Source organism: Nanorana parkeri, unplaced genomic scaffold (genome assembly GCF_000935625.1).
Source record: "Nanorana parkeri isolate BGI_ZX_2015 unplaced genomic scaffold, ASM93562v1 scaffold145, whole genome shotgun sequence".
NCBI lineage: Eukaryota > Metazoa > Chordata > Amphibia > Anura > Dicroglossidae > Nanorana > Nanorana parkeri.
In genome coordinates, this window is record NW_017306413.1 from 1,618,218 (window position 1) to 1,641,654 (window position 23,437).

At 40.0% G+C, this 23,437-nt stretch overlaps 1 protein-coding gene across 1 annotated transcript in view; it reads right to left on the minus strand.

Moving 5' to 3' along the window:
• ADARB2 (adenosine deaminase, RNA specific B2 (inactive)) overlaps positions 1 to 23,437 on the minus strand; it is a 450,356-nt gene that overhangs the window by 32,223 nt on the left and 394,696 nt on the right. The window contains exons 7-8 of the mRNA XM_018554192.1: positions 19,573 to 19,724; positions 10,096 to 10,264 (exon numbers count right to left, since the gene is read on the minus strand). Coding sequence (XP_018409694.1) covers positions 10,096 to 10,264; positions 19,573 to 19,724 — 321 coding nt within the window. The remainder of the gene's footprint in view (positions 1 to 10,095; positions 10,265 to 19,572; positions 19,725 to 23,437) is intronic.

Below are 23,437 nucleotides of genomic sequence, written 5' to 3' on the forward strand. Positions count from 1 at the left end.
TATCTATATATACACACTATGACTGGACAGACACAGAAAAATCACAAAATTATTACATATTTAGTTTTGTGCTAAAGAATTATACCCCCATTACTGAGATAATTAGAAAAAAAAACTGCAAGCAGACAAAGACTGCCAGGATACATCTGCCGTGGCGTCTCTGACCTATAGAGTGGAACAAACATCCAGGATGTTTCAGATCTGAAAGCCTAGAAATATATTTTTGCTTTGTTAAAATATCCTAAACTTTTATTAGTCTAACACTGGAACTTTTGAATCTTACTGTTCTTTGAGAACCCAAGAATCATGACTGTCCTGCCAAAATAGTGACAGTTTGTGATTTGTTTATAGATCATAAAATAAGACTTAAACTGTCAGCTTCCTCTGCATATAAATAATGGGCATATGCTCTGGAATGTTTCGGATAATTTAAATGACCCCTGTTCCTTGCTGGACATATCCTTGCCTGCATCTTTTCAGAGCAGAGAAGGGGGTAAAGTTAGGATAAAATGACATTATTAGAATAAGAGTAGGGAAGAGGGTAAAATGACTGTGATGTGACAGTGCTGGGATTAGGGTAAAGCAGACTGTCATTTAGGGTTTGGTCATAGTTTTAGGAATAGTCTGGAAACTGGCATTTATTAAGGATGAGGTGAAAGTGTTAGCATTAGGTAACAGTGTTAGCCTTAGAGTTGGGGGACAAGTAAGGATGAGGTTAACATGTTAGAGAGTGTTTAGCGTAATGTAAAATTAAGATGTGGTGACAATACATGCAGAAACTGAAATTAGGTGACAGGTGACAGTGTTAGACTTAGGGCAGAGGGTAAAATTAGGATGATGTAATGGTGTTAGACATGAGGTTAAGGGGAAAGTTAGGATGGGGAGACAGTTTTAGACTTAAGACAGGGGTTAAAGTTACAATGAGGATACAGTGTTAGACCTAGGGTAGAGGGTAAAGTTACAAAGAAGATACAGTGTTAGAGTTAGGGTAGAGGGTAAAGTTAGGATGAGGTAACAGTGTTAGACTTAGGATAGAGGGTAAAGTTAAGATGAGGGGACAGTGTTAGACTTAGAGCAGAGGGTAAAATCAGTATGAGTTAATAGTATTAGACTTAGGGCAGAGGGTAAAGTCAGGATGAGTTGACAGTATTAGACTTAGGGAAGAGGGTAAAGTCAGGATCAACTGACAGTGTTAGACTTAGGGCAGAGGGTAAAGTTTGGATGAGGGGACCGTGTTAGACTTTAGCGCAGGGGATAAAGTTAGGATTAGTTGACAATGTTAGATTTAGGGTAGAGGGTAAAGTTAGAATGAGCTGACAGTGTTAGACTTAAGGCAGAGGGTAAATTTAGGATGAGGAGACAGTGTTAGACTTTAGCACAGAGATTAACGTTAGGATTAGTTGACAGTGTTAGATTTAAGACAGAGGGGAATTAGGATTAAATTAGGAGTAGTGTTAAAATTATTACAGGTGGAAAAGTTAGGATGAGGTGACACTGCTAAAATTAGGATTAGGGCACAGGGTACTACTAGAATTAGAGAACAGATTGAGAATTAGATTTAGGACACAGAGTTAGAAGTAGGTCTAGCAAATGTTGGGACCCAGAGTTTTGGATCAGGGTAGAACATAACGTAAAGTAAACTGAAAAGTAGAATGTCAAGCTACTAAACTTCTGACAAATGTTTACGGCCAAGTGACTCTGATAAATGTTTGTAGTGAAGTGACTTCAAACTCTTAGCGCTGCCAGCAATAAATGGTCCACAGCCATGTACAGTACTCTAGTCTTACACATCTGCCAATGTGACATTGGCTCTGGTCATACTGTTACTTACCTACATCAGGGTGAAACAGAGCAATATTTACTTTAACACAGGAATACATAATCACAGTCTGAAAATTAGCATTTTGCAGCTAATTTCTAACATCATTGTCCTTTTCATTAATTAGCATTTCCTGATCGTTAGGGCAATTATTGTTCTCCCTCTCCGCAATGAATCTCTTTTCATGATTAATCAGGAGTCATTATATTTTCCTTTTCCCGAAGCAGTCAATTACCACAGAGTCCTTCCCATTAATTAACAAATGTTTGAAACAGTCGCCTGGTACCTGAGCTGCAATCTGCTTAAGAAACCTGTGACACCGAGCGTTTTATACAATAAAGGGTCCCTTTAAATTTTATTCCAAAACACAAGCAATTTAGCTGGCTATATTAATTTGCCTGAGAAGCAGAGCTGTGAATTAGAAACATCTTTTAATCTCATGCTAGAAGAGGCAGCCATCTGGCTGCTGAGAATTTCTAGAGAATCTTCTTCTCTCACTCTGCAAATACAGGTCATTAAAGTAATGTGTTCATCTACATAAAACTCAAATGGAATATAAAAGGTAATATTTATATACAAACAATTTAGTCCCACAATTTAAACAGTCATTGATTTTATGAAACATTTACTTGGGACGACCAGATTTGCATATCTCTGTAGGCAATTCCAGCAAGTAATATAATATTTGGAAAGAAGAGAATATCATTAAATATTCACCTTTTCAAAATGCTAAACGAACAATTATGGTTGTAGATGAATGGGATGTGTTCATATGTCTTCATATATTTTCATCTTGAATAATGGATCCCGTTTACATTTATTCTCTTTCTTTGCATATAATGGAGATCCAAGCAGTCTATGCAAGTGTTTCTAGTTAATGTAGATCTTATGTGTTACATGTATCTGTTCTGTCATTCCCATAACACTCCCCTACCTGGGAGAAATCCCACCATGGAATCCTTTGTGAAACAGCAATGGAATTTTATTATAGGTGCTTCTGCATCCAGGACCTGAGTGTAAGGGCCATTTTGGATTTTAAAGATAAGGGTTAAAACCCCTGTCAGTTTATTTGTTTTGCTGCCTATGTCCCTCTGGGGATATTTCCCTTCACTTCCTGTCCTGGGGATACAACAGTAAGTGAAATCTCCCTAAAGGGAGGTAAATTCTCCTTTTAGACTGCAGTCACCCAAACAGGCATACCCATTAGAACATTTCCTCTCATCTTCTGTTTTGATGGCAGCTCTAAAATGTTGGCTTTTCCTACATATTTCTTTCACAGTGGTCAACAGGACAAAGAGGGTAAATCTCCCGAGCAGGGACACTGACTTGAAAAAAAACAAAACTTGAAAGGTGTTCTAACCCTTCTCTAGTTACTACCCTAAACCAGGAAGTGACTGAACAATGACTTTCATGGCAGGATATCCACAGACTGTGGGTGGGCCTTGAAGACCACAGTGGAGACCAACTGTATTAGGTGGAAAAGAAATGTTGTGTCACCCAAAAAGCTACATTGTGCTTCTCTAGTGCAAAGAGTAATAATTTCAGCTCAGGTTCCTATTCTCCAACAGGACTATAGTATGTCCAGGTTTTTAAAAATACTGTACATGTTGAATTGTAGATGATTTACTAAGACATTTTCTATAACCAAAAACCCCCACAAGCCTCTTGTAGATTGCTGCATTACAAATCCAAAAGCTTATTTCAAATCAAAATCAATAAGAAAAAATTTATGTTAATGTTAACTGGGACATCTCCACCGCCAGAATGGAGTGAGAAATACCTCTCTCTTTTGTTCAAACACTTGATATTAAAGCGCTGTTTACAGAGACAAAATCCCTTGTCTCGCCTTCAATATAGATAAACCTTAAGTAAATATTTTCCCCCCATTTGTCAATCACAGAAATGCCACAGATGAGATGGGTGAACTCTCATAACCACCTCTAGGAACAGGAGATATACACACCCTTTTCGGTAGGGACGGATCACACTGACGCAGTAAAAAGACATATTATTAGATTGCTGGACTAGATAGTTTTAACAACGGAAAAACTTTGTCTATGACATTAGTATGCAGACTAATAATAACTGAAATAGGGATGCTGATTTAATTCCTATAGTTTATGAAAACCAATTTATTCCTTTCTGTAAATCACATATCGTTAAAGCTGAACTCCTTTCAAACATCTGAACACATGAATGAAAAGCATACATGTGAACTGTTTTGTCTTTAAAGATGTGTAAGCTTGTGCAGTTGGGCAAATAGATCAAGCTTTTAGGCACAATTAACTTGCATTTCAGATCAGGTTGAAATCATTCTCAGGTCCTTCGTTGGCGCTTCTAAACTCCATTTAAGCTGCTTCTAAGCAGACCTCCTTCTAAGCTGCTTCAAGCTACCAGTGCTCAATTTAGGAACATGTACTATATATATGCTCTGCTAGCTGTGATGGAGCCTGTCCCTGGGGCCTAGAATGGCAGAATGTTAATGTGCTGTTAGAACATTTTACTTACATCACACTATATTTTAATGCAGTACCACCCCCATATTTTTAGAACCCCTCGTCAACTCCCCCCATGCTCGCCTCCAGGACTTACTTCTCTAGTGTCTCTCCCATCCTCTGGAACTCCTTACCCCAATCTGTCCATCTATCTTCTTCTCTGACTGCCTTTAGGCGATCACTAAAGACTTATCTCTTCAGGGAAGCCTATCCCGCCTCAACCTAACCACGGAACTATCCCTTTTTTGAACAATTCATCCCCACACAGCTATCACCTCTTGTATCACTTTAAGATTGTAAGCTTTCAAGGGCAATCCCTCTTTACCATCTTGTCTTGAATTATATTGTAATTGTAATGTCTTCCTTCTTAATATTGTAAAGCGCTGCCTAAACTGTTGGCATTATATAAATCCTGTATAATAATAATAATTTGGGAGGTTGAGATTGAGATACGTTATAACTAAAGTGTTTTTGGATTATCTGCCAGAGTTATAAATTATTAACAGATGAATGCAACTGACTCATGAAACAATGCCGTTGCTGGGTACAGAAGTCTTTCTACCAGGCAAACAAAACCTAAATATTTTCTTTCTTGGTGCCAAGCCCTGCAGGTCCCATTTTTAAATACTAGAGAAAAATACTGAAGGTGCTGTCCAAAGCAACTGGTCACATTCCAGTGCATATTTATCCAGTGTAGGTCACAAAAGAAATGAAAGCATTTGATTGCTACTGGCAACGCTATCACAGTTTCCACTATCACAGAGCTTTCCCCACTTTATTCAAAATGGAAAAAATAAATCTATTTAGATTTACTTTAAGTTAGGACAGTTCTAGCTAACAGTGATCACATGGGAGCCAATGAGCAAATACCCACCATTCATTGCCAATTTGTAAATGCCCATTTGTACAAACATGAACCAATGTGTAAAAACTATTGAAATATACAGTACATGTATAAAAACCTGAATGTGTAGTATTTAGTACCAGTGCAGTTTTAACTGCTCAGTTAAGATAACACAGCTGCTGTGAACCGGGGCTGGCTCAGCATTACAAAGTCTGCTGTTCCCACCTGCCAGGGAAGTTAATCATGCAGCAAGATGTACTATTTACGCCATGGTTGGCTGTCCACATCATGACTACACTGGGTAAAATAAAACAGGGATTAGCCATTCCAAGATTCCTATGCAATGGCAAAGTAGATTAACTGCTTTACTACAGTGATAAGCCTTTTATTCTCAACTGTAAGTCAGATGTAATAAACTTCAGGAGGCCAAACTTTGAAAGAGAAACTTGGCACACAAAGTAAGGTGTTAAACAATCAATAACCGTGTCTGCTGAGTCTGACTATGTCTACATAGGCAGAGCTTTCATATGGTAGAATGACAGAGTTGACATTTACCCATTCTATAAACAGCTGCCAAGCGCTGTACCTACATAATGTTGTACTCCTCAGGGCTTCAACGATTTTTACTCACTAAGTTAAAAAAATAGTAAAAATAACCTTCACCATGTAATTGACAGCTGAAATCTGATTGGTTGTCATAGATCAGCACTGTATAATCTGTGGTTAACCCCAGAGGCATAGAGTGGAGGAGCTTGGCAGATAGCCACCTAGGGGTTGCTTTAATAAAGGCAAATAGGCTGTTGATTTTGCAAGGGAATTTACACTTTGTTTCCCCTTAGCTAAGTTAATGAGGTGAAGCTCTGCTGACTTCCATCATCCAATCATGTCCAAGAAAATATACTGGGGTTTTTTTCCCTCACACATGAGTGGGCATTCTTTAAATTGTGAACTTTCACCTCATTTACTAAGCTAAGATAAACTTCCCCTGCAAAGTGCAAATTTCCTTGCAAAGTGAACAAGCTATTTGTGTTTAGTAAATTAATCCCACTGTCTACTAAGGCACTCTGTTCAGTTGCAGTCTTCAGTGAAGAAAATTTCGGTCATAGGATGGAGGAAAGCTAGTTTAGGTCATGAACGCTAGGCAGGTTGGATAAGGCTGGGTGCACATGGTGATTTTTGCTATAGCAATCATCACTTACGATCGCCCAGTGATTAATCACCGGCAATTGCTACACATAGGGAACAATGGAGTATACAATGTAGTAAATATAATCGCTAATAGTAGCACAATGTTTCAGATTTGTGGGATAGATTATAACTGCATGTGTAGTGATCACTAGCAATTAATCGCAGGCCAATCACAGACAATAATTACTATAGCAAAAATCATCTGTCTGCATCCAGCCTAAGGGAACTTTGTCTGAAAATACACTTACCCTATTAAGAAGAATTTGTGCTCAAACAAAAAAGGTTTCTATAATTTCAAATAATAGAGGTCTCTAAGGGCTCATTCACATGGGAATCGTCCGGCACGTACAGCTCCGTGCTGTGTGCACGGCCGTATCGGGCAGCTCCAGGGAAGGACAGGTGCTGCGTGTGATTAGTATGCGGCCCCTGTCCTTCTCTATGGGACTACACAGCCATACGACGCCCTACGGACATGCAGGGCGGGTGAGCGTACTCGTACGCTGATAGGATGGATCCTGTCTAAGTCCAAGCCGAGACACATGCACCCATACGGACCTGCACTTGAGGTGAGCGTAGGGGGCGTATGGCTGCGTAGTCCCATAGAGAAGGACAGGGGCTGCGTACTAATCACACACAGCACCTGTCCTTCCCAGGACCTGCCCGATACGGCCGTGCATGCAGCACGGAGCTGTATGTGCAGGCCAATTCTAGTGTGAATGAGGGCTAAAGGCAACTTACTAACAGCTGATTTTCAGTTTCAGCCATAGGATCCCCATTAACAATCCATTGGGCTTATGTTATGTGAGCTATATAGATCAGTATATACGCAGGCTCTTTCATATAGACTTTTTAAGTAAACTTTACATAAATAAATTCCCTATATGTCACAATATAAGAACCAGTAAAAGTAGCACAGTTTATATATGAAAATTCAGTCCTTAAGCTTTAGTCACTGACTTTGCCTAAACTGAGATTACACCATTAGTGTGCTGCAGGCAGGATAAAGTATTTCCTTAGTCACCTCTCCCCCAGAGATCAGACTGAAACATTGTAACTTTGTAACAATTCACAAGGTGATGAACTGCAGCAGTGGCTGACTTGTGTAAGACATAAGTGAAAAGACTGAAGAACTGCACAGGGACAAGGATTGACATGATTGTGCCATCTTTGAGTCAGTGGGGTTGATTTACAAAAGACAAGTAGGCTTTTCACTTTGCTAGGGAATTTTCCCTTAGTTTAGTGAATGTGGTGAAAATTCACTTTGCAAAGAAAACCAATTATGTGCAAGGAAAATGTAAAGTGACACTAAACTCAGGAGTTAAATCAGAAAAATGCATTCAAGTACCTTAACTATTAACAAAAATGTATCTTATTTGTGCATCACTCGGGTGTAGATCCTCAAATCATTTTTTAATTGCTGCTGACACTGTCCTTCCTTATTGAGGGTGGCTATGTTTGTTCCTCATGATCCCTGTGTGTGTTGTAAAGTAGCCACCGCTCTAAGCTCCCTCCAGTGATGGACTACAATCTGATGTTTAGTCTACTAATTGGTATCGAGATTGTAGTCCATCACAGGAGCGAGATTGGAGCGGTGACTACGTTACAACACACACAGGGATCATGAGGAACACAAGTAGTCACCCTCCAGAAGGAAGGATAGTGTCAGCACCAATTCAGAGATTATTTGAGGATCTTCAGCTGAGTGTTACCCAAATAAGATACATTTTTGTTAATAGTTAAGGTACTTGAATGTATTTTTAAGATTTAACTCCTGAGTTTAGTTTCACTTTAAAAGGAACATTTTTTGCTTGCACATGATTGGATGATTTTAATCAGCAGAACTTCACCTAATTCATTAAGATATGGGAACATTCCCTTGCAAAGTGGGCAGCCTTTATATATATATATATATATTTAGTAAAACAACCCCAGCATCTCAGTACATGAAGTAGATGGTGGATGATGCCTGAATGAAGCTTGTGTCATTCTCCTGGAGAGAAAAACAGATAAAGGCATTATCATAGGGAGTACTGTGATCTCTGTGAGAGGTAATAAATACTTGGAAGTGCCATACTTACATATCTGATGCCAGACCCACTTTAGGAATAAGGATATTATATTTTAGTCTGTTAGGTCTGAAATACTTAAGGAACTACTCTGGTAACGACGTATACGAAGCATCATTTGTATACACTGAATATATGTTTGTTTAGGAGTTAACAAGAAGCATGAAGAAAAGCAGTACAGTGTGATATGATGCCAGAGCAGTGCGGATCAGCTACAGGCAATGTACTAAACTACTGGCATCCATCAGGTTTTAACCAGGGTGACATAGAGTGTATGGAAATCACTGGGGGGAAGAAAGTGTCCCACGTTTCCTCTGTGATATATCTGCTACGATCGTAGCTGTCTGAAACAATCACAGAAGGCCGAACACATGCAAAGCCTGCAAGCACTTTGTACCGCAATCTTCAAGAAATCCTACAAAGTCTCACATGAACTTATGTATTAACTTAAAGGATCAGTTCTATTTCTCTGCAAAACAACAATCACAAGTACCTTTGAATGCTAAAGTTCAGTGACAGCTTTAGCTGGCAGTGTCTGCAGGAGGATAAGACTTTAATTTCCAATCTCTAGGACACCAGGGTGCAGATGTCACAGAATGCCATAAATACACCAGATTTATTTTACTGATAAAGATGTGAAAATATCTAACATTTGCAACAGTGTAAAAGAGTAATGATGGTGTGCAAAACATATTAACCAATAGCAACCAAACAAATTTAACCTTTTTATCGGTTTGGAGCAATTTGGAGTATTAAAACAGAGCTGATTGGTTGTCACACCTTTCAGTTTTGGTTCGTGGTTTTGACACTATTTACTCAGTTGGACATAAATGTGAAAAGGTTGTTGGCTACATGGGCACAATTCAAGCTTCATAAAAAAAATATGATGGCTTTTGGCCCTAAGAACCCAGTATGGGGCTTTGGGAACAGTGGAAAAAAGTGTTCAAGAGGAAGTAAAGCTTAAAAAAAAAGCAAAAGGCAGGTAAGGTAGCGTTTTTAAGACAAAACAGATCAAAAATATTGGCCAATATATATACTGTAAGGAAAAAAACTTTCTCTGTAAAAAGTCCAACTAGAATTGCTGAATTATGGACAGGTTTATTATAACCACTTGAGGTTTTTAGACAAGGCGATATACCCTAAAATAACTTGAGTTTTTTAGAAAGCATCTCCTACTCCTTGTTCCTCTCCTCCTCTCCCCCTGTTGTTTCTTCCATCACCGCTATTACTGACAATTACTGGCTGTCAAAATGACAGCAGGGAATAACTTCGTATCACACAGCAGGATGGGCTGTCAAAAGTTGCCTTTTTCATTTGGAAATACCTTTGCAATGCTTTGTGCCAGAAACATAATTTTAGTGAAATATTAAAAAGGACAAATTATACCAAAATTGTATACTTTTTATTTATATTAAAACTACTTTAAAAAAACCTAATACTAACAACATCTAACAACATTTTTTTTTGTTTTGTTTATAAACATTTTTTTTACAAGACAATATTGGCAAAAGAAAGCCTAGTTTGTCATCTAAAAAATGCATTACTTTGTTATCCTAAGTAATGCCAACATTATCACTGAATAAACAGGCCCAGCACCGGTCCATAAGGCATATCAAGGTATGAGAGCTGAATTGGTTAAGGATGAAAAACAGAACATGTTGGCAAAGCAGAGGACGGTGTTACCTGGTAATCTTGTCTGTACAGGACATTGTGATGAGTTGCTCTCCTGATAATACTCCATCCCATGTCTGTACTGGTGGCTGGGTTCTCACTGGGATTGTCCCTTCACCAGACTCTATTTTCGTACGAAGGTGACCCCGGAATTTCCTCACTATGTGCTTGCACCTGTTCACTATGAAAAATGTTGTGTTAGTCAACTGCTCCTTAAAGTGAAACTTCATTTTTTCACTTCAAATAAAAAAAAAAAAAAATAATATATGTGCTCCATATTTCTTACAAATAAACCTAATATGAAACGAACCGCAGACTTTATGATGCTGTATGTTTCTGTGACCACAGTGTTCTCTGATTTGGTAGGTAAAGCTTAAAGGACAACTGTCCTGACAGAAAAACAGTACATAGGCTGCCATAGGTGACTTCTTCTATTGACAACGCTAGTTGCTTGTCTGACATGCTGATCAAATCACTTTAATACTAGCTGAGGGACAAACTAAGCTTCCTCTTATTCACATACAATGTTTCTAACCCTTTAACCCTTTGTTAGGATGGACAGTGTTCAAATCAAATTTACAACAGATAATGAAATCTGCCAGCACAGTGCAGACAGGGTTAATTAGAGTAAACATTACTTCCCACAGCCTCCTCCTTAACATTACATGGGGAGAAACTAGGTAAGATTTTTAAGCAAGTGTAAGACACTTAAAAGTGTAACCAGCTATTTTAATGTATTTTTTAAAAGCCCATTTCTGGAAAAAAACTTACCTTTGCAGTGGAGCTAACCCTACACTGCAAAAGTTAAGTGCTTGTTTTGTCTACGGGATTTAAATAAAGCTGTTTTACTGGTCCTTCCTCCAGCGGTGGTCAGCGCTCACCTCTTCTCCCCCTCCGCTGCAAATGTTGGAATGTCCAGCCACACATAATAGCCCCATATGAAGGGGGCCTGAATGTATTTTATATTGATTATTGTGAATTGTTCAGCAGTTCTAAGCAATCTCTATTTGCTGTTTCATTTGATTATTGTTTTTGAGAAAGAAAATATAAGAGTAATAATAAAATAATAATAAATTATGAAAATAATACTATAAAAGGGTTTAAAGAAGGAGATTGCAATGGGTGCTTTTAGTGTTTACCGACCACCAATAATATTAGTGTTAATAGTGTCATATTCTCATTTGTCGTTTCTCCTCTGTTTTGCCGAGAGACTCTGAAATTCTGTACACTTTTATTGTTGTGATTGACAGAGAATAGCGGCTTGCAGGTTTAAGTGTAGCATGTTCAGAACAAAGTGGTAGTACATAAATCCACCTTCAGAGGAGATGGTATTCTTTAAATAACAGTTAAAGTGTCTTGAGATGATGTAGGTTAAACTGTATCTATACCTCTAATTTGTTTTTTTAGTGTTGGATAAAATGGAGAAAGGTTAAAACCCCTGTCCAGTTTTACTGCTATCTAGGGCTCCATTAGATGGAGATCTACCCTCACTTCCTGTTCTGGGGAGAACCTTATACCAGACACGAAGCAAGGGACAACCTGTAACAGGAAAACAGACAATAATAAGAAGCTGACAGAGGTGCCAGCATTTCCCTACTTACCTTTTTTTACTTCTGCCTGTGTTACTTTTAGAGAGAGACTTCCTCTCACATCTTGTCCTGGGACAACCTTTTTTACAACACAGGAAGTGAAAGAATGTCTTTAATGGAGGCTCTGACAGCAGTAAAACCTGATAAGAGTTCTTATCCTTCCACGCTCTATCCATACATAAAAGGAGATTTTAGGTATAGATACGCTTTAACATTATTGCTCATGTATATGATACCATCCCGGAAGGATTGTTTAATTTTTTCCACTGTGCTGTGAACTAGAAAGCAAATGGAAAGTGCACCGCCATCATGGTATACCTTGAGTAAAACTTTATTAAATGACAATATCTAGTACTCACAAACAATCTTGATATCACAGCTGGTCGCATAAAACCATCAAGAATGAGACCAACTCTGACATCTACATGTTGGAAACCCACCGTTGCCAATCCCACTGAACAGCAGGTAGCCGCTGTCTCCAAAATGCATCCTAGCTGACGTGTCTCAAGGGTGGACCCTTTTCCTCAAGTATGCGGCAAGCTGTGTTTTTAAGACTGTTTGTGATTTTGTCGTTTAATGAAGTTTTACTGACGGTATATTACAAAGCTGTTTTCTATTAGCTTTCTGTTGTACTATAAAGATTCCCAGTCTGGAAGAGAAAACTACAAAGCCGGGGATGTCGTTTGTCTAAAATTAAGAGAACTTTGGGAATAATGCATTTGTTTCCCCTTAGTGAGACTCTGAGCTTTTACCACATGAACACTGTAATTTTGTGTTAATTTATAAGAGGATACTAACTATTCTGTTTAGATATTAAAAAGTAAAGCCGGCCATACACGCTTAGGGGGGAATTTGTCAAAACTGGAGCAGACAAAATCTGGAGCAGCTGTGCATGGCAACCAATCAGCATCTCTCTTCAGTTTGGTCAGTTAAGATTTGAAAATGAAAGAGAGAAGCTAATTGGTTGCCATGCACAGTTGCTCCAGATTTTTTCTGCTCCAGTTTTGATAAATTCCCTTAAAATTCCCTTATGCCCCGCAGGGTGAACCAGAAAAATCCATTGATTCCCCCATCCACGATAAACAGCCTGCATGGAGGAATCCCTAATTCTGGCTGTTGTATTTAGCAGCCTCGGCTCCAGCTGTGGGTATTCAGAAAATAAAATAAATTATTAGTTGTGGATTGCAAATGAACAACATGAGTTGTAAGATAAAGGTAGAAAGAAATACCTTAGAAATACCTTAGATGTGGGTGGCTATTTAGTAGAAGCTGGGCAAATGCGTGATAGTCACACCCAGAGCAACTGATGATTTGAGATTATACGGTAGATAGAGATGACAATGGGCATAGTTAAAGATTAAGTGTAATTTAAGACAAAGTGCCCTTATTCTTTTGGCATCTTGAAGATTACCTCATGGATGCCACCCTTCCTGTGTATAGATCAATAATTACCAATTACCAATTTCCTTTGACTTCTATGGGGCTCATCTTCCAGCCAGGAGACATAGGTAGATGAGTCCCATAGAAGTCAATGGGGATGCCCTGTGCAAGTGCGGGCAGGAGAGGGAGGCTGGGTCCCTTGGTACTAGGTACAAATTCACCTGTGCACGCAGAGGGTCGGATCTATTAAGTCATTTTATAGGGACCAAAAGCATACATGCACTGTGTTTAAAATTGCACTTATCCTTTCAATTAATATTTTTGACTCACAAAGGGGTGGGATGTTACAGTGTACCAACGAGGAGTCTTGGCATCTGTTATTACTTAAAAGAGAACTATGGGGGAAGTCTTTTCCCCCATAGTTCTCTTTAGGGTCACAGGAGGACATATACAAACCTCCTCCTGTGACCCAAAGCTCAGTATATAGCGGGCTATTGCTTGCTATATAATGAGAGCACCGAGGCCAGGATGGATCCTGACAATACTGTCTGGATCCACCCAGCTGTGTGAATGAAAGCGGGCTCTGCCTATCTAGAGGCAGAACCAGCTATGCCCACCCCTCCCTGTTCGTTCCTCCAGTCAGCGCTGGAGGATCGGAGAGGGGAGGAGGGAATCACTGCGGGGAGCGGTGACTGGCAGTGATCGGGAAGTGAGTGGATTGGCTGCATGTTTCTGCTCACTTCCCGCTCAATAAAGCCGACCTGTGACAGCTTCTTTCTAACAGGTCGGCTCGAACTATGAGGATGAGTGGAAATCACTCACCTCATAGTTCTCCTTTAAATACATTTTAGTTTTCATTGTTTTTAATTATATGTGATATTTCACTGGTGCTATGTCAAGAGACTTAAATCCCGTATATAATCAGTTTTAATCAGGGGTCATGGCAAATAAACGTAAGATGAACAGTGCCAGGCAATTGTAGATTTCATCAAGATCTGATCAAATTGTCAACATCTAAAAATTTTTTTTTTTAATCCAAACGTTAAAATATCAATATAGTTGTATATAAAGTTCCATATTCCAATTCCACCACAGCCTCACCCCCATCATTAATACTATTATATTTTCACATTTTAAGTAGGGGAGTCAAGAAAAGGTGAGTCCAACACATTTAATTAATAAGTTCACTGGTTCAGGGACAAGATCTGATCATTAAATTCTAAGTTCAAGCATCAAACATCTGTTCACATTTCCTTTGCTGCTCCACATATAAACCAGGTACTTAATACTTGTCTGCATCCAAGTTAGGTTGGCCTTTCCCCACCTGAGTCACCGGAAGAGGAAGACATCATTAATGGGAACACAGCAAAGGGAACATTTTTCTTAGCAGTGCAGTGAAGGCTTAAGACCTCTGTCAGGTCCTGATCACTATTGACACTGGCATAGAAAGTGTTAGAAAATCTCCTAGATAGGGATACAGCAATACAAATCTGACAAAGGATGAACCCTTGCCAAAACGTAAAAAAAAAAGTTTTGGACGGATCCAAATCAAATGTATATTTTATATAGTGTTAATATAAGGCACTGGTAATGAAATCAAGAAATGTGACACTTTCTAAGCTTTAAAGGAAGCAGAAATGGTGGCACCAAATGAAAATGTAATCTCCTGAACATTAGGGATAAATATGGACCTTTTTTCTTTTATTCTTTTGTTAAACTGCCCTGTAAATATCTAAATATCTATCTCAATAAAACCCTTTTGCATTTGGAAAATATCAAATGAGTCACGTAAACTGCAAGCACTGAGCTGTATGTTTTTATTGTAATTATTCTATCAAATCGATGTCTGAACACAAGTTTCTCTGATTCACTTGTGTTTAAACGAGACATGCAACTATAATATAATATTGTGTTAACCTTCTGGCCGCATATACTGGATAGTGGTGAGTGTTGTTACCATGACTCCAAACCACATAGTCCCGGCCTTACAATTTTACTGAATAGTGTGGCATATAAATATCTTAACTAATATATGAAACATCATAAAATAGATACTAATGACTACTTAGTACTATTCTCTCTCAATCAATCCTGATATTACAGATGCACCGACTATAAGCAAGCGTACTTGCTTAATGCTAACTGACAGATTAATTTCTAGTTAAAGTAAACTTGTCACCAACCTAGGCAATTCAGTCTGAGCGTAGCAAAACAAATGCATGAGCATGGTGTTACCTTAATGTATATCTAAACCTAAAAACAAACAGGTAATATATTGCAGCTTTCCGGGGGCTTAGAGTTGGTGTCTGCATTAGTTTTCTTTTTTTCCAGACTGTGTTTCTTTTATCTTCACCTGGTGATCATACCAGTAAGGGCCCATTCACCCCAATTGCAGTGTGTTCCAGAGCGGCAGCTGCTGGAACGCATGGCCATCGCTCACTAAAACTTCCCTCTTCGTTCTGGGATGGGAGGGGGCATGGCGGTGCATTGAAGTCAATGGCACTGCAGCCACGCACCATGCCCACAGTGCGATCGGACGTGTGGCAAAACATTGCCTGAATGAATGGGAAAGTTTATTGAGCGATTGCTGCGCGTTCCAGCAGCTGCCGCTCTGGAATGCACCGCAATTGGTGTGACTGGGCCCTCACACACTTCCTAGGGTAACAGTGCTCACTCATTGTACTGTAACTATGAAGAAGCAGTGTTGTGTGTTGATACCCTTCATACCTATGAACAGTATGTGTGTTAGGACTACAGAACACCCCCCACTTCTCCTCTTTGCCGTAACACAAGAGGGAAGTCTATTTGCAGTCCACAGAGATAGCTGGGAACAATGCTGACTAATAAGAGTTCAGTACAGGCAGAGAGCACATGACGTTATCAGCCCCCAAGATTTCTGGCAAGATCAATCAGAATTGTTTTGCATTTTTTGAACAGATCACTTGGGCACTTCTGGCACAGTGACTGAGATGTCACCGTTTATGATCGATCATGTGACCGCTGTGACAGGGGTTGCACAAAATCCCATCATGCATCTGCCTCTGACAGTCATGCTTGTGTCTGTCAGAGTCTTGCAATGCCTAATGGGATTTGTACTTGCACCACAACTGGAGGGTTGAAGTTTGCCTACCCCTGGTGATGTTTTTTTTGCCAGCTGTGTCCCACTGGGGAGATTTCCTTTCTCTTCCTATCCTGTAGACACAACAGGAAGTGAGAAGAAATCTATCTTAAGTGAGGGAAACCCACTTTTAGACAGTTACAGAACAAGTGTCCCTATTGGAATATTTCTCTTCAATTCCTGCTCTGGTGACAGCTCTAAATTTTGGATTTCCCTCACTGCCAGTCCATGCGACAGTGGTCACTAGGAAAAATTAAGGATAATTCTCCCCAGCAATATAGACACAGACAGCAAGAAAAACATGACAAGGGTTCCAAACCTTTCCTTAAGGTGCCCATACACTGTGCGATTATCGCACGATAATCGTGGGAAATCCCGCGATCGTACGATAATCGCAAAGTGTATGGAAGGCGTGCAACCGTTTTTACTGTACGGTCGCACGTCTTTTGTTTAAGGAGCATGCTAGAAAACCAGCCGAAAATCGTACGATTTTCGGCTGGTTTTTAGCATGATCGTAAGATCAATGCCGCACGGGCCGGTGTGCGCACGTGCACACTGCCCGTTCAGCATTGCGCTCATCGGAATCCCGCCCCTCAGGGGGGCGGGTTTGCGATGATCGCAAGTACGATTTGCCTGTCCAAGATGGGCAGATCGTACATTTTTTTAATTACTTTACAACCATCGCAAGACTAAGTGTATGGCCACCTTAATTCTATTCATAACTAAAAAAAGAGACTTTTGGCTTTAGACACAATTTATTGGGTTTCACTAAGTGCAATAGGTGAAATCCGAAGGAAAACCCACCTGTAAGTCATTGCCTGCAAAGAATTTAGACAGCAATGGATTTAATCTTGCTGCTGTTCTCTTCTGATCAGTGGTAACAGTTAAACTTTGGAGGGAAATACTAGGAGCATACCGAAAACATAGCTGTGGGGAAGAGCTATTTTGTATTTTCTTTAAGCTTAATCGAGCTTGCCCTCTGTATTACTTAACTCAGCCAACATATGTTCAACAATATGCAATATATAGCAATCAACGTGAAAATATAATAAATAGAATAAGTTCAGCAAAATTATCTTCTGAGTTATATTAAATAAAATTAGATTTAGTTCAAAATATTTTGTTTCCACGCATACAAATGTTTTTAAAGGACACCTCAGGATGCCACTGCTGATCTCTCCTTTAGAAAATGCTATTTGCCTGGCCAGCTGATGGTTTCAATACTTTCTGGGACGCTGGTTCAGGACAAGCATGCAGACGTGGTGGAGAACGTTTGTTTGATTTTCTAATAGTTAAAAGAGAAGTGAAGCCAGACCTTTTTCTTTGCTTTACTTCTCTTATGGATCACTTATAGATCACAGGAGTACATTCACAAATGTACTTCTAATGTATTCCTAACATACTCCTTCACTAATGTACTCATGTGATCCAAAGCACAGAGCCACGCCGCAATTTAAGAAGGATCCTGCCAATATTGACAGCATTCACCACGCTGCCTGATTAACAGCTGGCTCCACCTCTCTAGAGCCAGAGCCAGCTGTGCCCATCTCCTCCCTTGTCTGTCCCTCCAATCAGTGCTGTAGGATTAGAGAGGGGAGGGGAATCCATGCGGGGAGCGGTGATTAACAATTATTGCTCTCTGTAGGAAGGAGAATGTGTGGTCTGCAGTCACGCGATTGCTCAGATCTTGATCTATAGAGCTGGCATGTAGTTTTTGTTCATAAACATAATTTGTTACAAAATCAAATTAAAAGTGACATTAAAGTATATTTTTTCCCCTCCCCCCAATGTTAGTGTAAGGACTTAACTTAAATGATGTCTCTTAATCCGATCTTCTTCTTTCCTGTCCTTTTCAGCCTTCTCTCCAGCGCTGCTGCAGGTCTCCGATCTCTGTTCTTGCTGGCACTTCCTGTCCCACGGTGTCTGCATGCTTTCCATAGACTTGCCTTATGTCTCTCCTCATCTCACAGGCTGAAAATCTGAAGTGTGCCTGCCCCAAGATCTTTTGCGGCCGCCCGAGATTTTTCAGATTTTCGGACGGGAGCGCGCGACGAAGACACAACTAAGTTTTAAGCTATTTTAAAGCGGTTTTTGTTTTTTAAAAAACATTTTTGCATATAATTACTGCTTGCAAGCAGTAGATATATGGAAAAAAAACCCGGAGGGTTTAAAGGAGAACTATGGGGTTAAGGCTTTTCCCCATAGTTCTCCTTAGGGTAACGGGAGGACCCAAACTAGCGTCCTCCCGTCACCCTAGGCTCAGTATATATATATATATATACAGTATATATATATATATATACTGAGACGCCGCAGTATACCGCAAGCTGCTGCTTGCGGTATACTAAGACACCGCAGCTGAAGCGGATCCCGACAATTATGTCTCGTTCCGCCCAGCTGCGTGACTGACAGCTAGAGGCAGAACCAGCTGTACCCACCCCCTCCCACGTCTGTTCCACCAGTCAGCTCTGGCGGATCGGAGCGGGGAATCAAGCCCCTCCCCTGTCACGGCAGAGAGCCGTGACATGATCGAGAGGTGAGCGAACGCCGGTATGTGTTCTCTCACCTCCCGATCTACTGAGCCGACTTGTGACAGTCTCATTGTCATAGGTCGGCTAGAACTATGAGGTGAGTGAAAAGCACTCACCTCATAGTTCTCCTTTAATAACCCTTTATAATAAGGAGAAATGTCAAACGACATTCTGCACGTCTCTAATGGCATTATTGAATGTTCTGACGAGATTTTTCATATGAATGTTCCTACAAAAATCTACCAGTGTATGGCCAGCTTTAGATTGTGAGCTCTCATGAGCAGGGCCCTCCTAACCCTCTTGTCTTGAATTGTATTGTAACTGTACTGTCTTCCTTTATATTGTTAAGTGTTGACTGATATGCAAAATGTCACACTTACCTGAATAAAAAATAAATACAAAACTTTTTTCATCTTAATTTTATGGTCCAGCAGATAACAAATACTGTAAGCACAAATACACCTTCCGTGCACATATCCCCTCCTGATCAGGGTAGTACGGATCGGCATCCATGTCCGTCCAGTGTTTTCCTCTATAGAGATAAAAATGACTGGACCCCTTGTTGGTCTATGGGGAATCAGATGTAACAGACATGTGTCCGCTTATGTCAGATTACCCCCGATGTGGCATGATAAGGTTCGTTAAAACAGAGGGTAACCGGGTGTAAATGGACGCCCATCCATTTACACACGATTGACCTTAGACTAGCATTGGGCACCTGTCAGTTTTTCAGGTGGACCCGACTGGACGGCCCTTGTGAAAAGACCTTTCACTCCCTTTAATCTATCAGCATTACATTTCTATATTAATATTTCATCATTGCAGTAAACATATAACACAAAATGAGATAAAAAAACAAAAACAAACTTACAATCAGATGTGATTTCGTAGGGAGAATTAAGTCGAGCATCTCCACACGGTGACGTACTGATATATAGGTGGAAGAGTATATTATCCTTTAGCCGAAAACCTCCATCTTTTAACCGACTGAAAACAGACCTTTCCCAGTCACTTCTGTGTTTGCTGTGGAAAAATACGGCAGGTACATTTATTCGAACAGAGTTACATATTTACAACCATGAGCATGGGTCAAAACAGTGTGTCCCTTTATTATTAATTATACTTTTCATGCACAAATAGCTCACTAGCTACAAAAAAAACTGCAAACAATTAAGCTTTTTTCAACCAGATAAAAACATTATGATATTTGCAATGGTGTGGTGAGGAGACAAGAGGTGGAGAGGATCACAGACGGACCTTTCAGGGTTACGGCTAGTACCTTTGCTTTCTCTGTTGCTATGGTCTCGGTGGACACAAAGGATCATTTAATAGCTTGTTCATAAGGAAAGAAAACAGGTGAAATAATGAGTTGGAAGGTTGATGGTTACACCGTGCTGTTTTACAAAACCAATGCAGAGATTAAGTTATTTTTTAAAGTCACATAGTTACATACAGAAGCTAGCTAGGCAGAAAAAAAGGCCATCATGACTAATATATACAAAGCCAATAAACCAATAATAAGCAAAAGATAAAGAATCTTATAGACCAGCACCACACTAAGCTGATAGTGGATAAATCAATTATCATCTATTTATATTATTTTTTAAGAAGAATCCTAGCCCACTTATCTCTGCCATATATGAAACTAAGGGGTGTATTTATAAACAAAATTTGCAGAACCATTTGCCCTGCAAACTCTATGTATGTTCGTTCTGTGCGCATGGAGGCAAAAACAAACATTCTTAGTATATTTTCTTTCTAGGTTGAATGCAATATCAGAGAAATACTGCATTATGGCCACTAGATGGAGTTCAGGAGCATAGAAAAATAAATACTTCTTTCCTATGCTGTTCAGCTCTATCTAGTTGCCATAATGCAGTATTTCTCTCTTATTTTTTCTGACATTACATTCAACCTAGAAAGAAAAGAGCCTTCATTTTTTGCCTCCATTCGCACACAACGAACATATACAGCGTTTTGCAGGATGAATGGCTGCAAATGTTTTTTATACATGCACCCCTTAGTTTCATCTATGAAAGATATAAGAGGCATATGATTCATCTTAAAAATATTTGTCACAAGCTTATTTTTATTGTTTATATGGAGGTTTAATTTTGATATTACTGAAGAGTGGCAGCTGGGTGGGAATATAGTTGGAGAGCACGGAAACTATTATTATTATTATTTACATGATTCAGCTTGACAGCAGCTGCAAAACATTTAATTATCAATTTTGGCTTAAATATCAGTTTAATAGTTAATGCTGAACTACAGGCGCAAAAAATTATCAAACAATACTCCTTAATATAGAGCCAAAGGAAATCTTTCCGCCCCAATTCCTTAGCCACCATCAGGACTCCCCAGGTGCTGGTCGAATAGGTGCATCTCCACCTTGTAATGTAGTAGTATACGAACAGACCACACTATACAGAGAATTCCAAAACTTTAGACTTTATTGAAATTCACAGCAAATCCAGTATAACAGTGAATAAAAGTGTATAAAGCAACAAATGCCAGCACTGCACACCCCCAATGGCCTCTATGAATAAGCCTACTGGTGAAACATGTGAGAGGTTGTAGCTGGTTGGAGGTGTGCGGTGCTGGCATTTGTTGCCTTATACACTTTTATTCACTGTTATACTGGATTTGCTGTGACTTTCAATAAAGTCTGAAGTATTGGAATTCTCTGGATAGTGCTGTCTGTTCGTATACTACTTATACTCCTTAATAGCCACACATGATATAAATCCACTTTGCGTGCACCAAACAGAAATCAGAGCTGTGTAGGGACGTAGCACATCCTCCCCCTATAGGCTACTTGTAGAAAAATACAATATGTGGTTAAGGGTTCTGGATCCCTACTCCCTGTGAACTACTAAACAGTAGTTTAGAACTCACTAATAGAACATTACTCTTTCAGAACACTCTGCCCCTAGTGAACTGGTAAGTAGTCTTTTGGTCGACTTTTTACCAGTTCAGTTACATGCCACAGTCTCTGCAACAAACCTTTGACCCTGAAACTGCTTTGGTTCTAGAATTACAAGCAAGGTTTTTGTTCTGAGATATAGATATCTATCAGTACATTTCAGCAAAATCTTGCAGCTTAGGAGAGAAAAGAGTTTAAAAAAGCTTTCTGTTTTTGTCATAGCTCATGTATATTCCCTGATAACTTTTTCATGAGCAAAGTTTTTGATGACTTGATGGCCAGACCAAAGTTATCAGCGTCAGTGACAACAACACTAATGTGTCTGTTTGAGAACGAGGAACACAAGTGGTTGCACATTCCTCGTTATCTGCTGTAAGGTTGATCAATGTTCTCACAGGAAGGAGCACTTTACATTGAGATTTAAAGCACAACCTCAGGAAGTAAATTAAAACCCTCCTATACCATACCCTTCCTCACTAATAACTGGGCTGAAAAAAATAAAAAACCTTTCTAAGACCCCTTTTTCACTTACCTTAAGCTGTGGTCACATGATCATCCAGCGCCGGGTCATTCTCCGCTCTGTATACTTCCTGCTGGGGTCCATCTTCTCGGTGTCCACAACACTGCCTGTGTGATGTAGACAATTTCCATTGGCTGACCAGTACAGGGGCCCCTCATGATCTAGAACAGGCCTTCTTAAACTTTCTCCACTCGTGACCCCTTTTTGGCCGAGGAAATTTTTAAGGGACCCCAACATCGGTCGTTGTCTCCCCTAGCGTAAGTCGGTGTCTCCCCCCCCCGCATCAGTGTCAGTGTGTCTCTCCTCTTCTTCAGTGTCTCAGTGTTGGTCAGTGTCTCTCTCGTCTCGTCTTCTCCCCCCCCCCTCCCAGCGTTGGTCAGTGTCTCTCTCCCCTTCCCACCCCTCCCAGCACCAGTCAGTGTCTCTCTCCTCTTCTCAGGAAGGTACCAAGTGCACAGGGGGGCCATGACCTTAAAAACTGCACTACACTGCAAATTATACATTAAACTGAAATAAAACAATCTAGCCCAGACCTCCTCGGCTGCCTGGGCCCCTCACACAAGTAACGGCCATGCCCCCCTGATGGCGGTCTTGGCCGGGGACTCGGATCGCGACCCCCCTGTTGACTTGCGGGTCCCCATATGGGGTCACGACCCACACTTTAAGAAGCACTAGAAGACTACAGATGGGGGCCCATGGTGGAGTCAAGGGGACTGGCTGTTGAGGGTTAATGTGCGGCACTGGATTAGTGGACCCGTCGACAGAAACAACATTGGCGAGGGACGTGGATGCCCAACACCACTCACTCAGGTGAATATAATTTGCTTTACCGGTTAAGGAAAACAAAATACCTGGCAGGATAGGTTAGAGGGGGTTTGGGAGGAAAGGATGGCAGGGAGAGGTTTTGAGTGGAGTTGGGTTTTAAAAAGTTATATTCCAGTCTTGAAGGGTTTAACTCATTTAAAGACAAAACCTTATTTTTTGATACACTGAGACTCCCAAGAAAGGAATACAAATTCTTAGAAAAATACTGGTTACTATCCCTGGCCTGTGGATGATTGCTCTCTTTATAAGTTTGTAATAGCTTTACTAAATCTAAACACAAGGACATTTTCAGTACAGAGCAAAAAAGTAAATAGTCTAAATCTCGTCACCACAGGAGAAGGCAAATCTATTTTTCTATCGAGCGTTCAGTCGGTTCATTTCTAAGTTCTTCATGAATTATGTAAACAAATATCTAAAAGTGTCCCTCGACTTGCACTAATCTAATTCCTCATGAAAGGAAAGCCG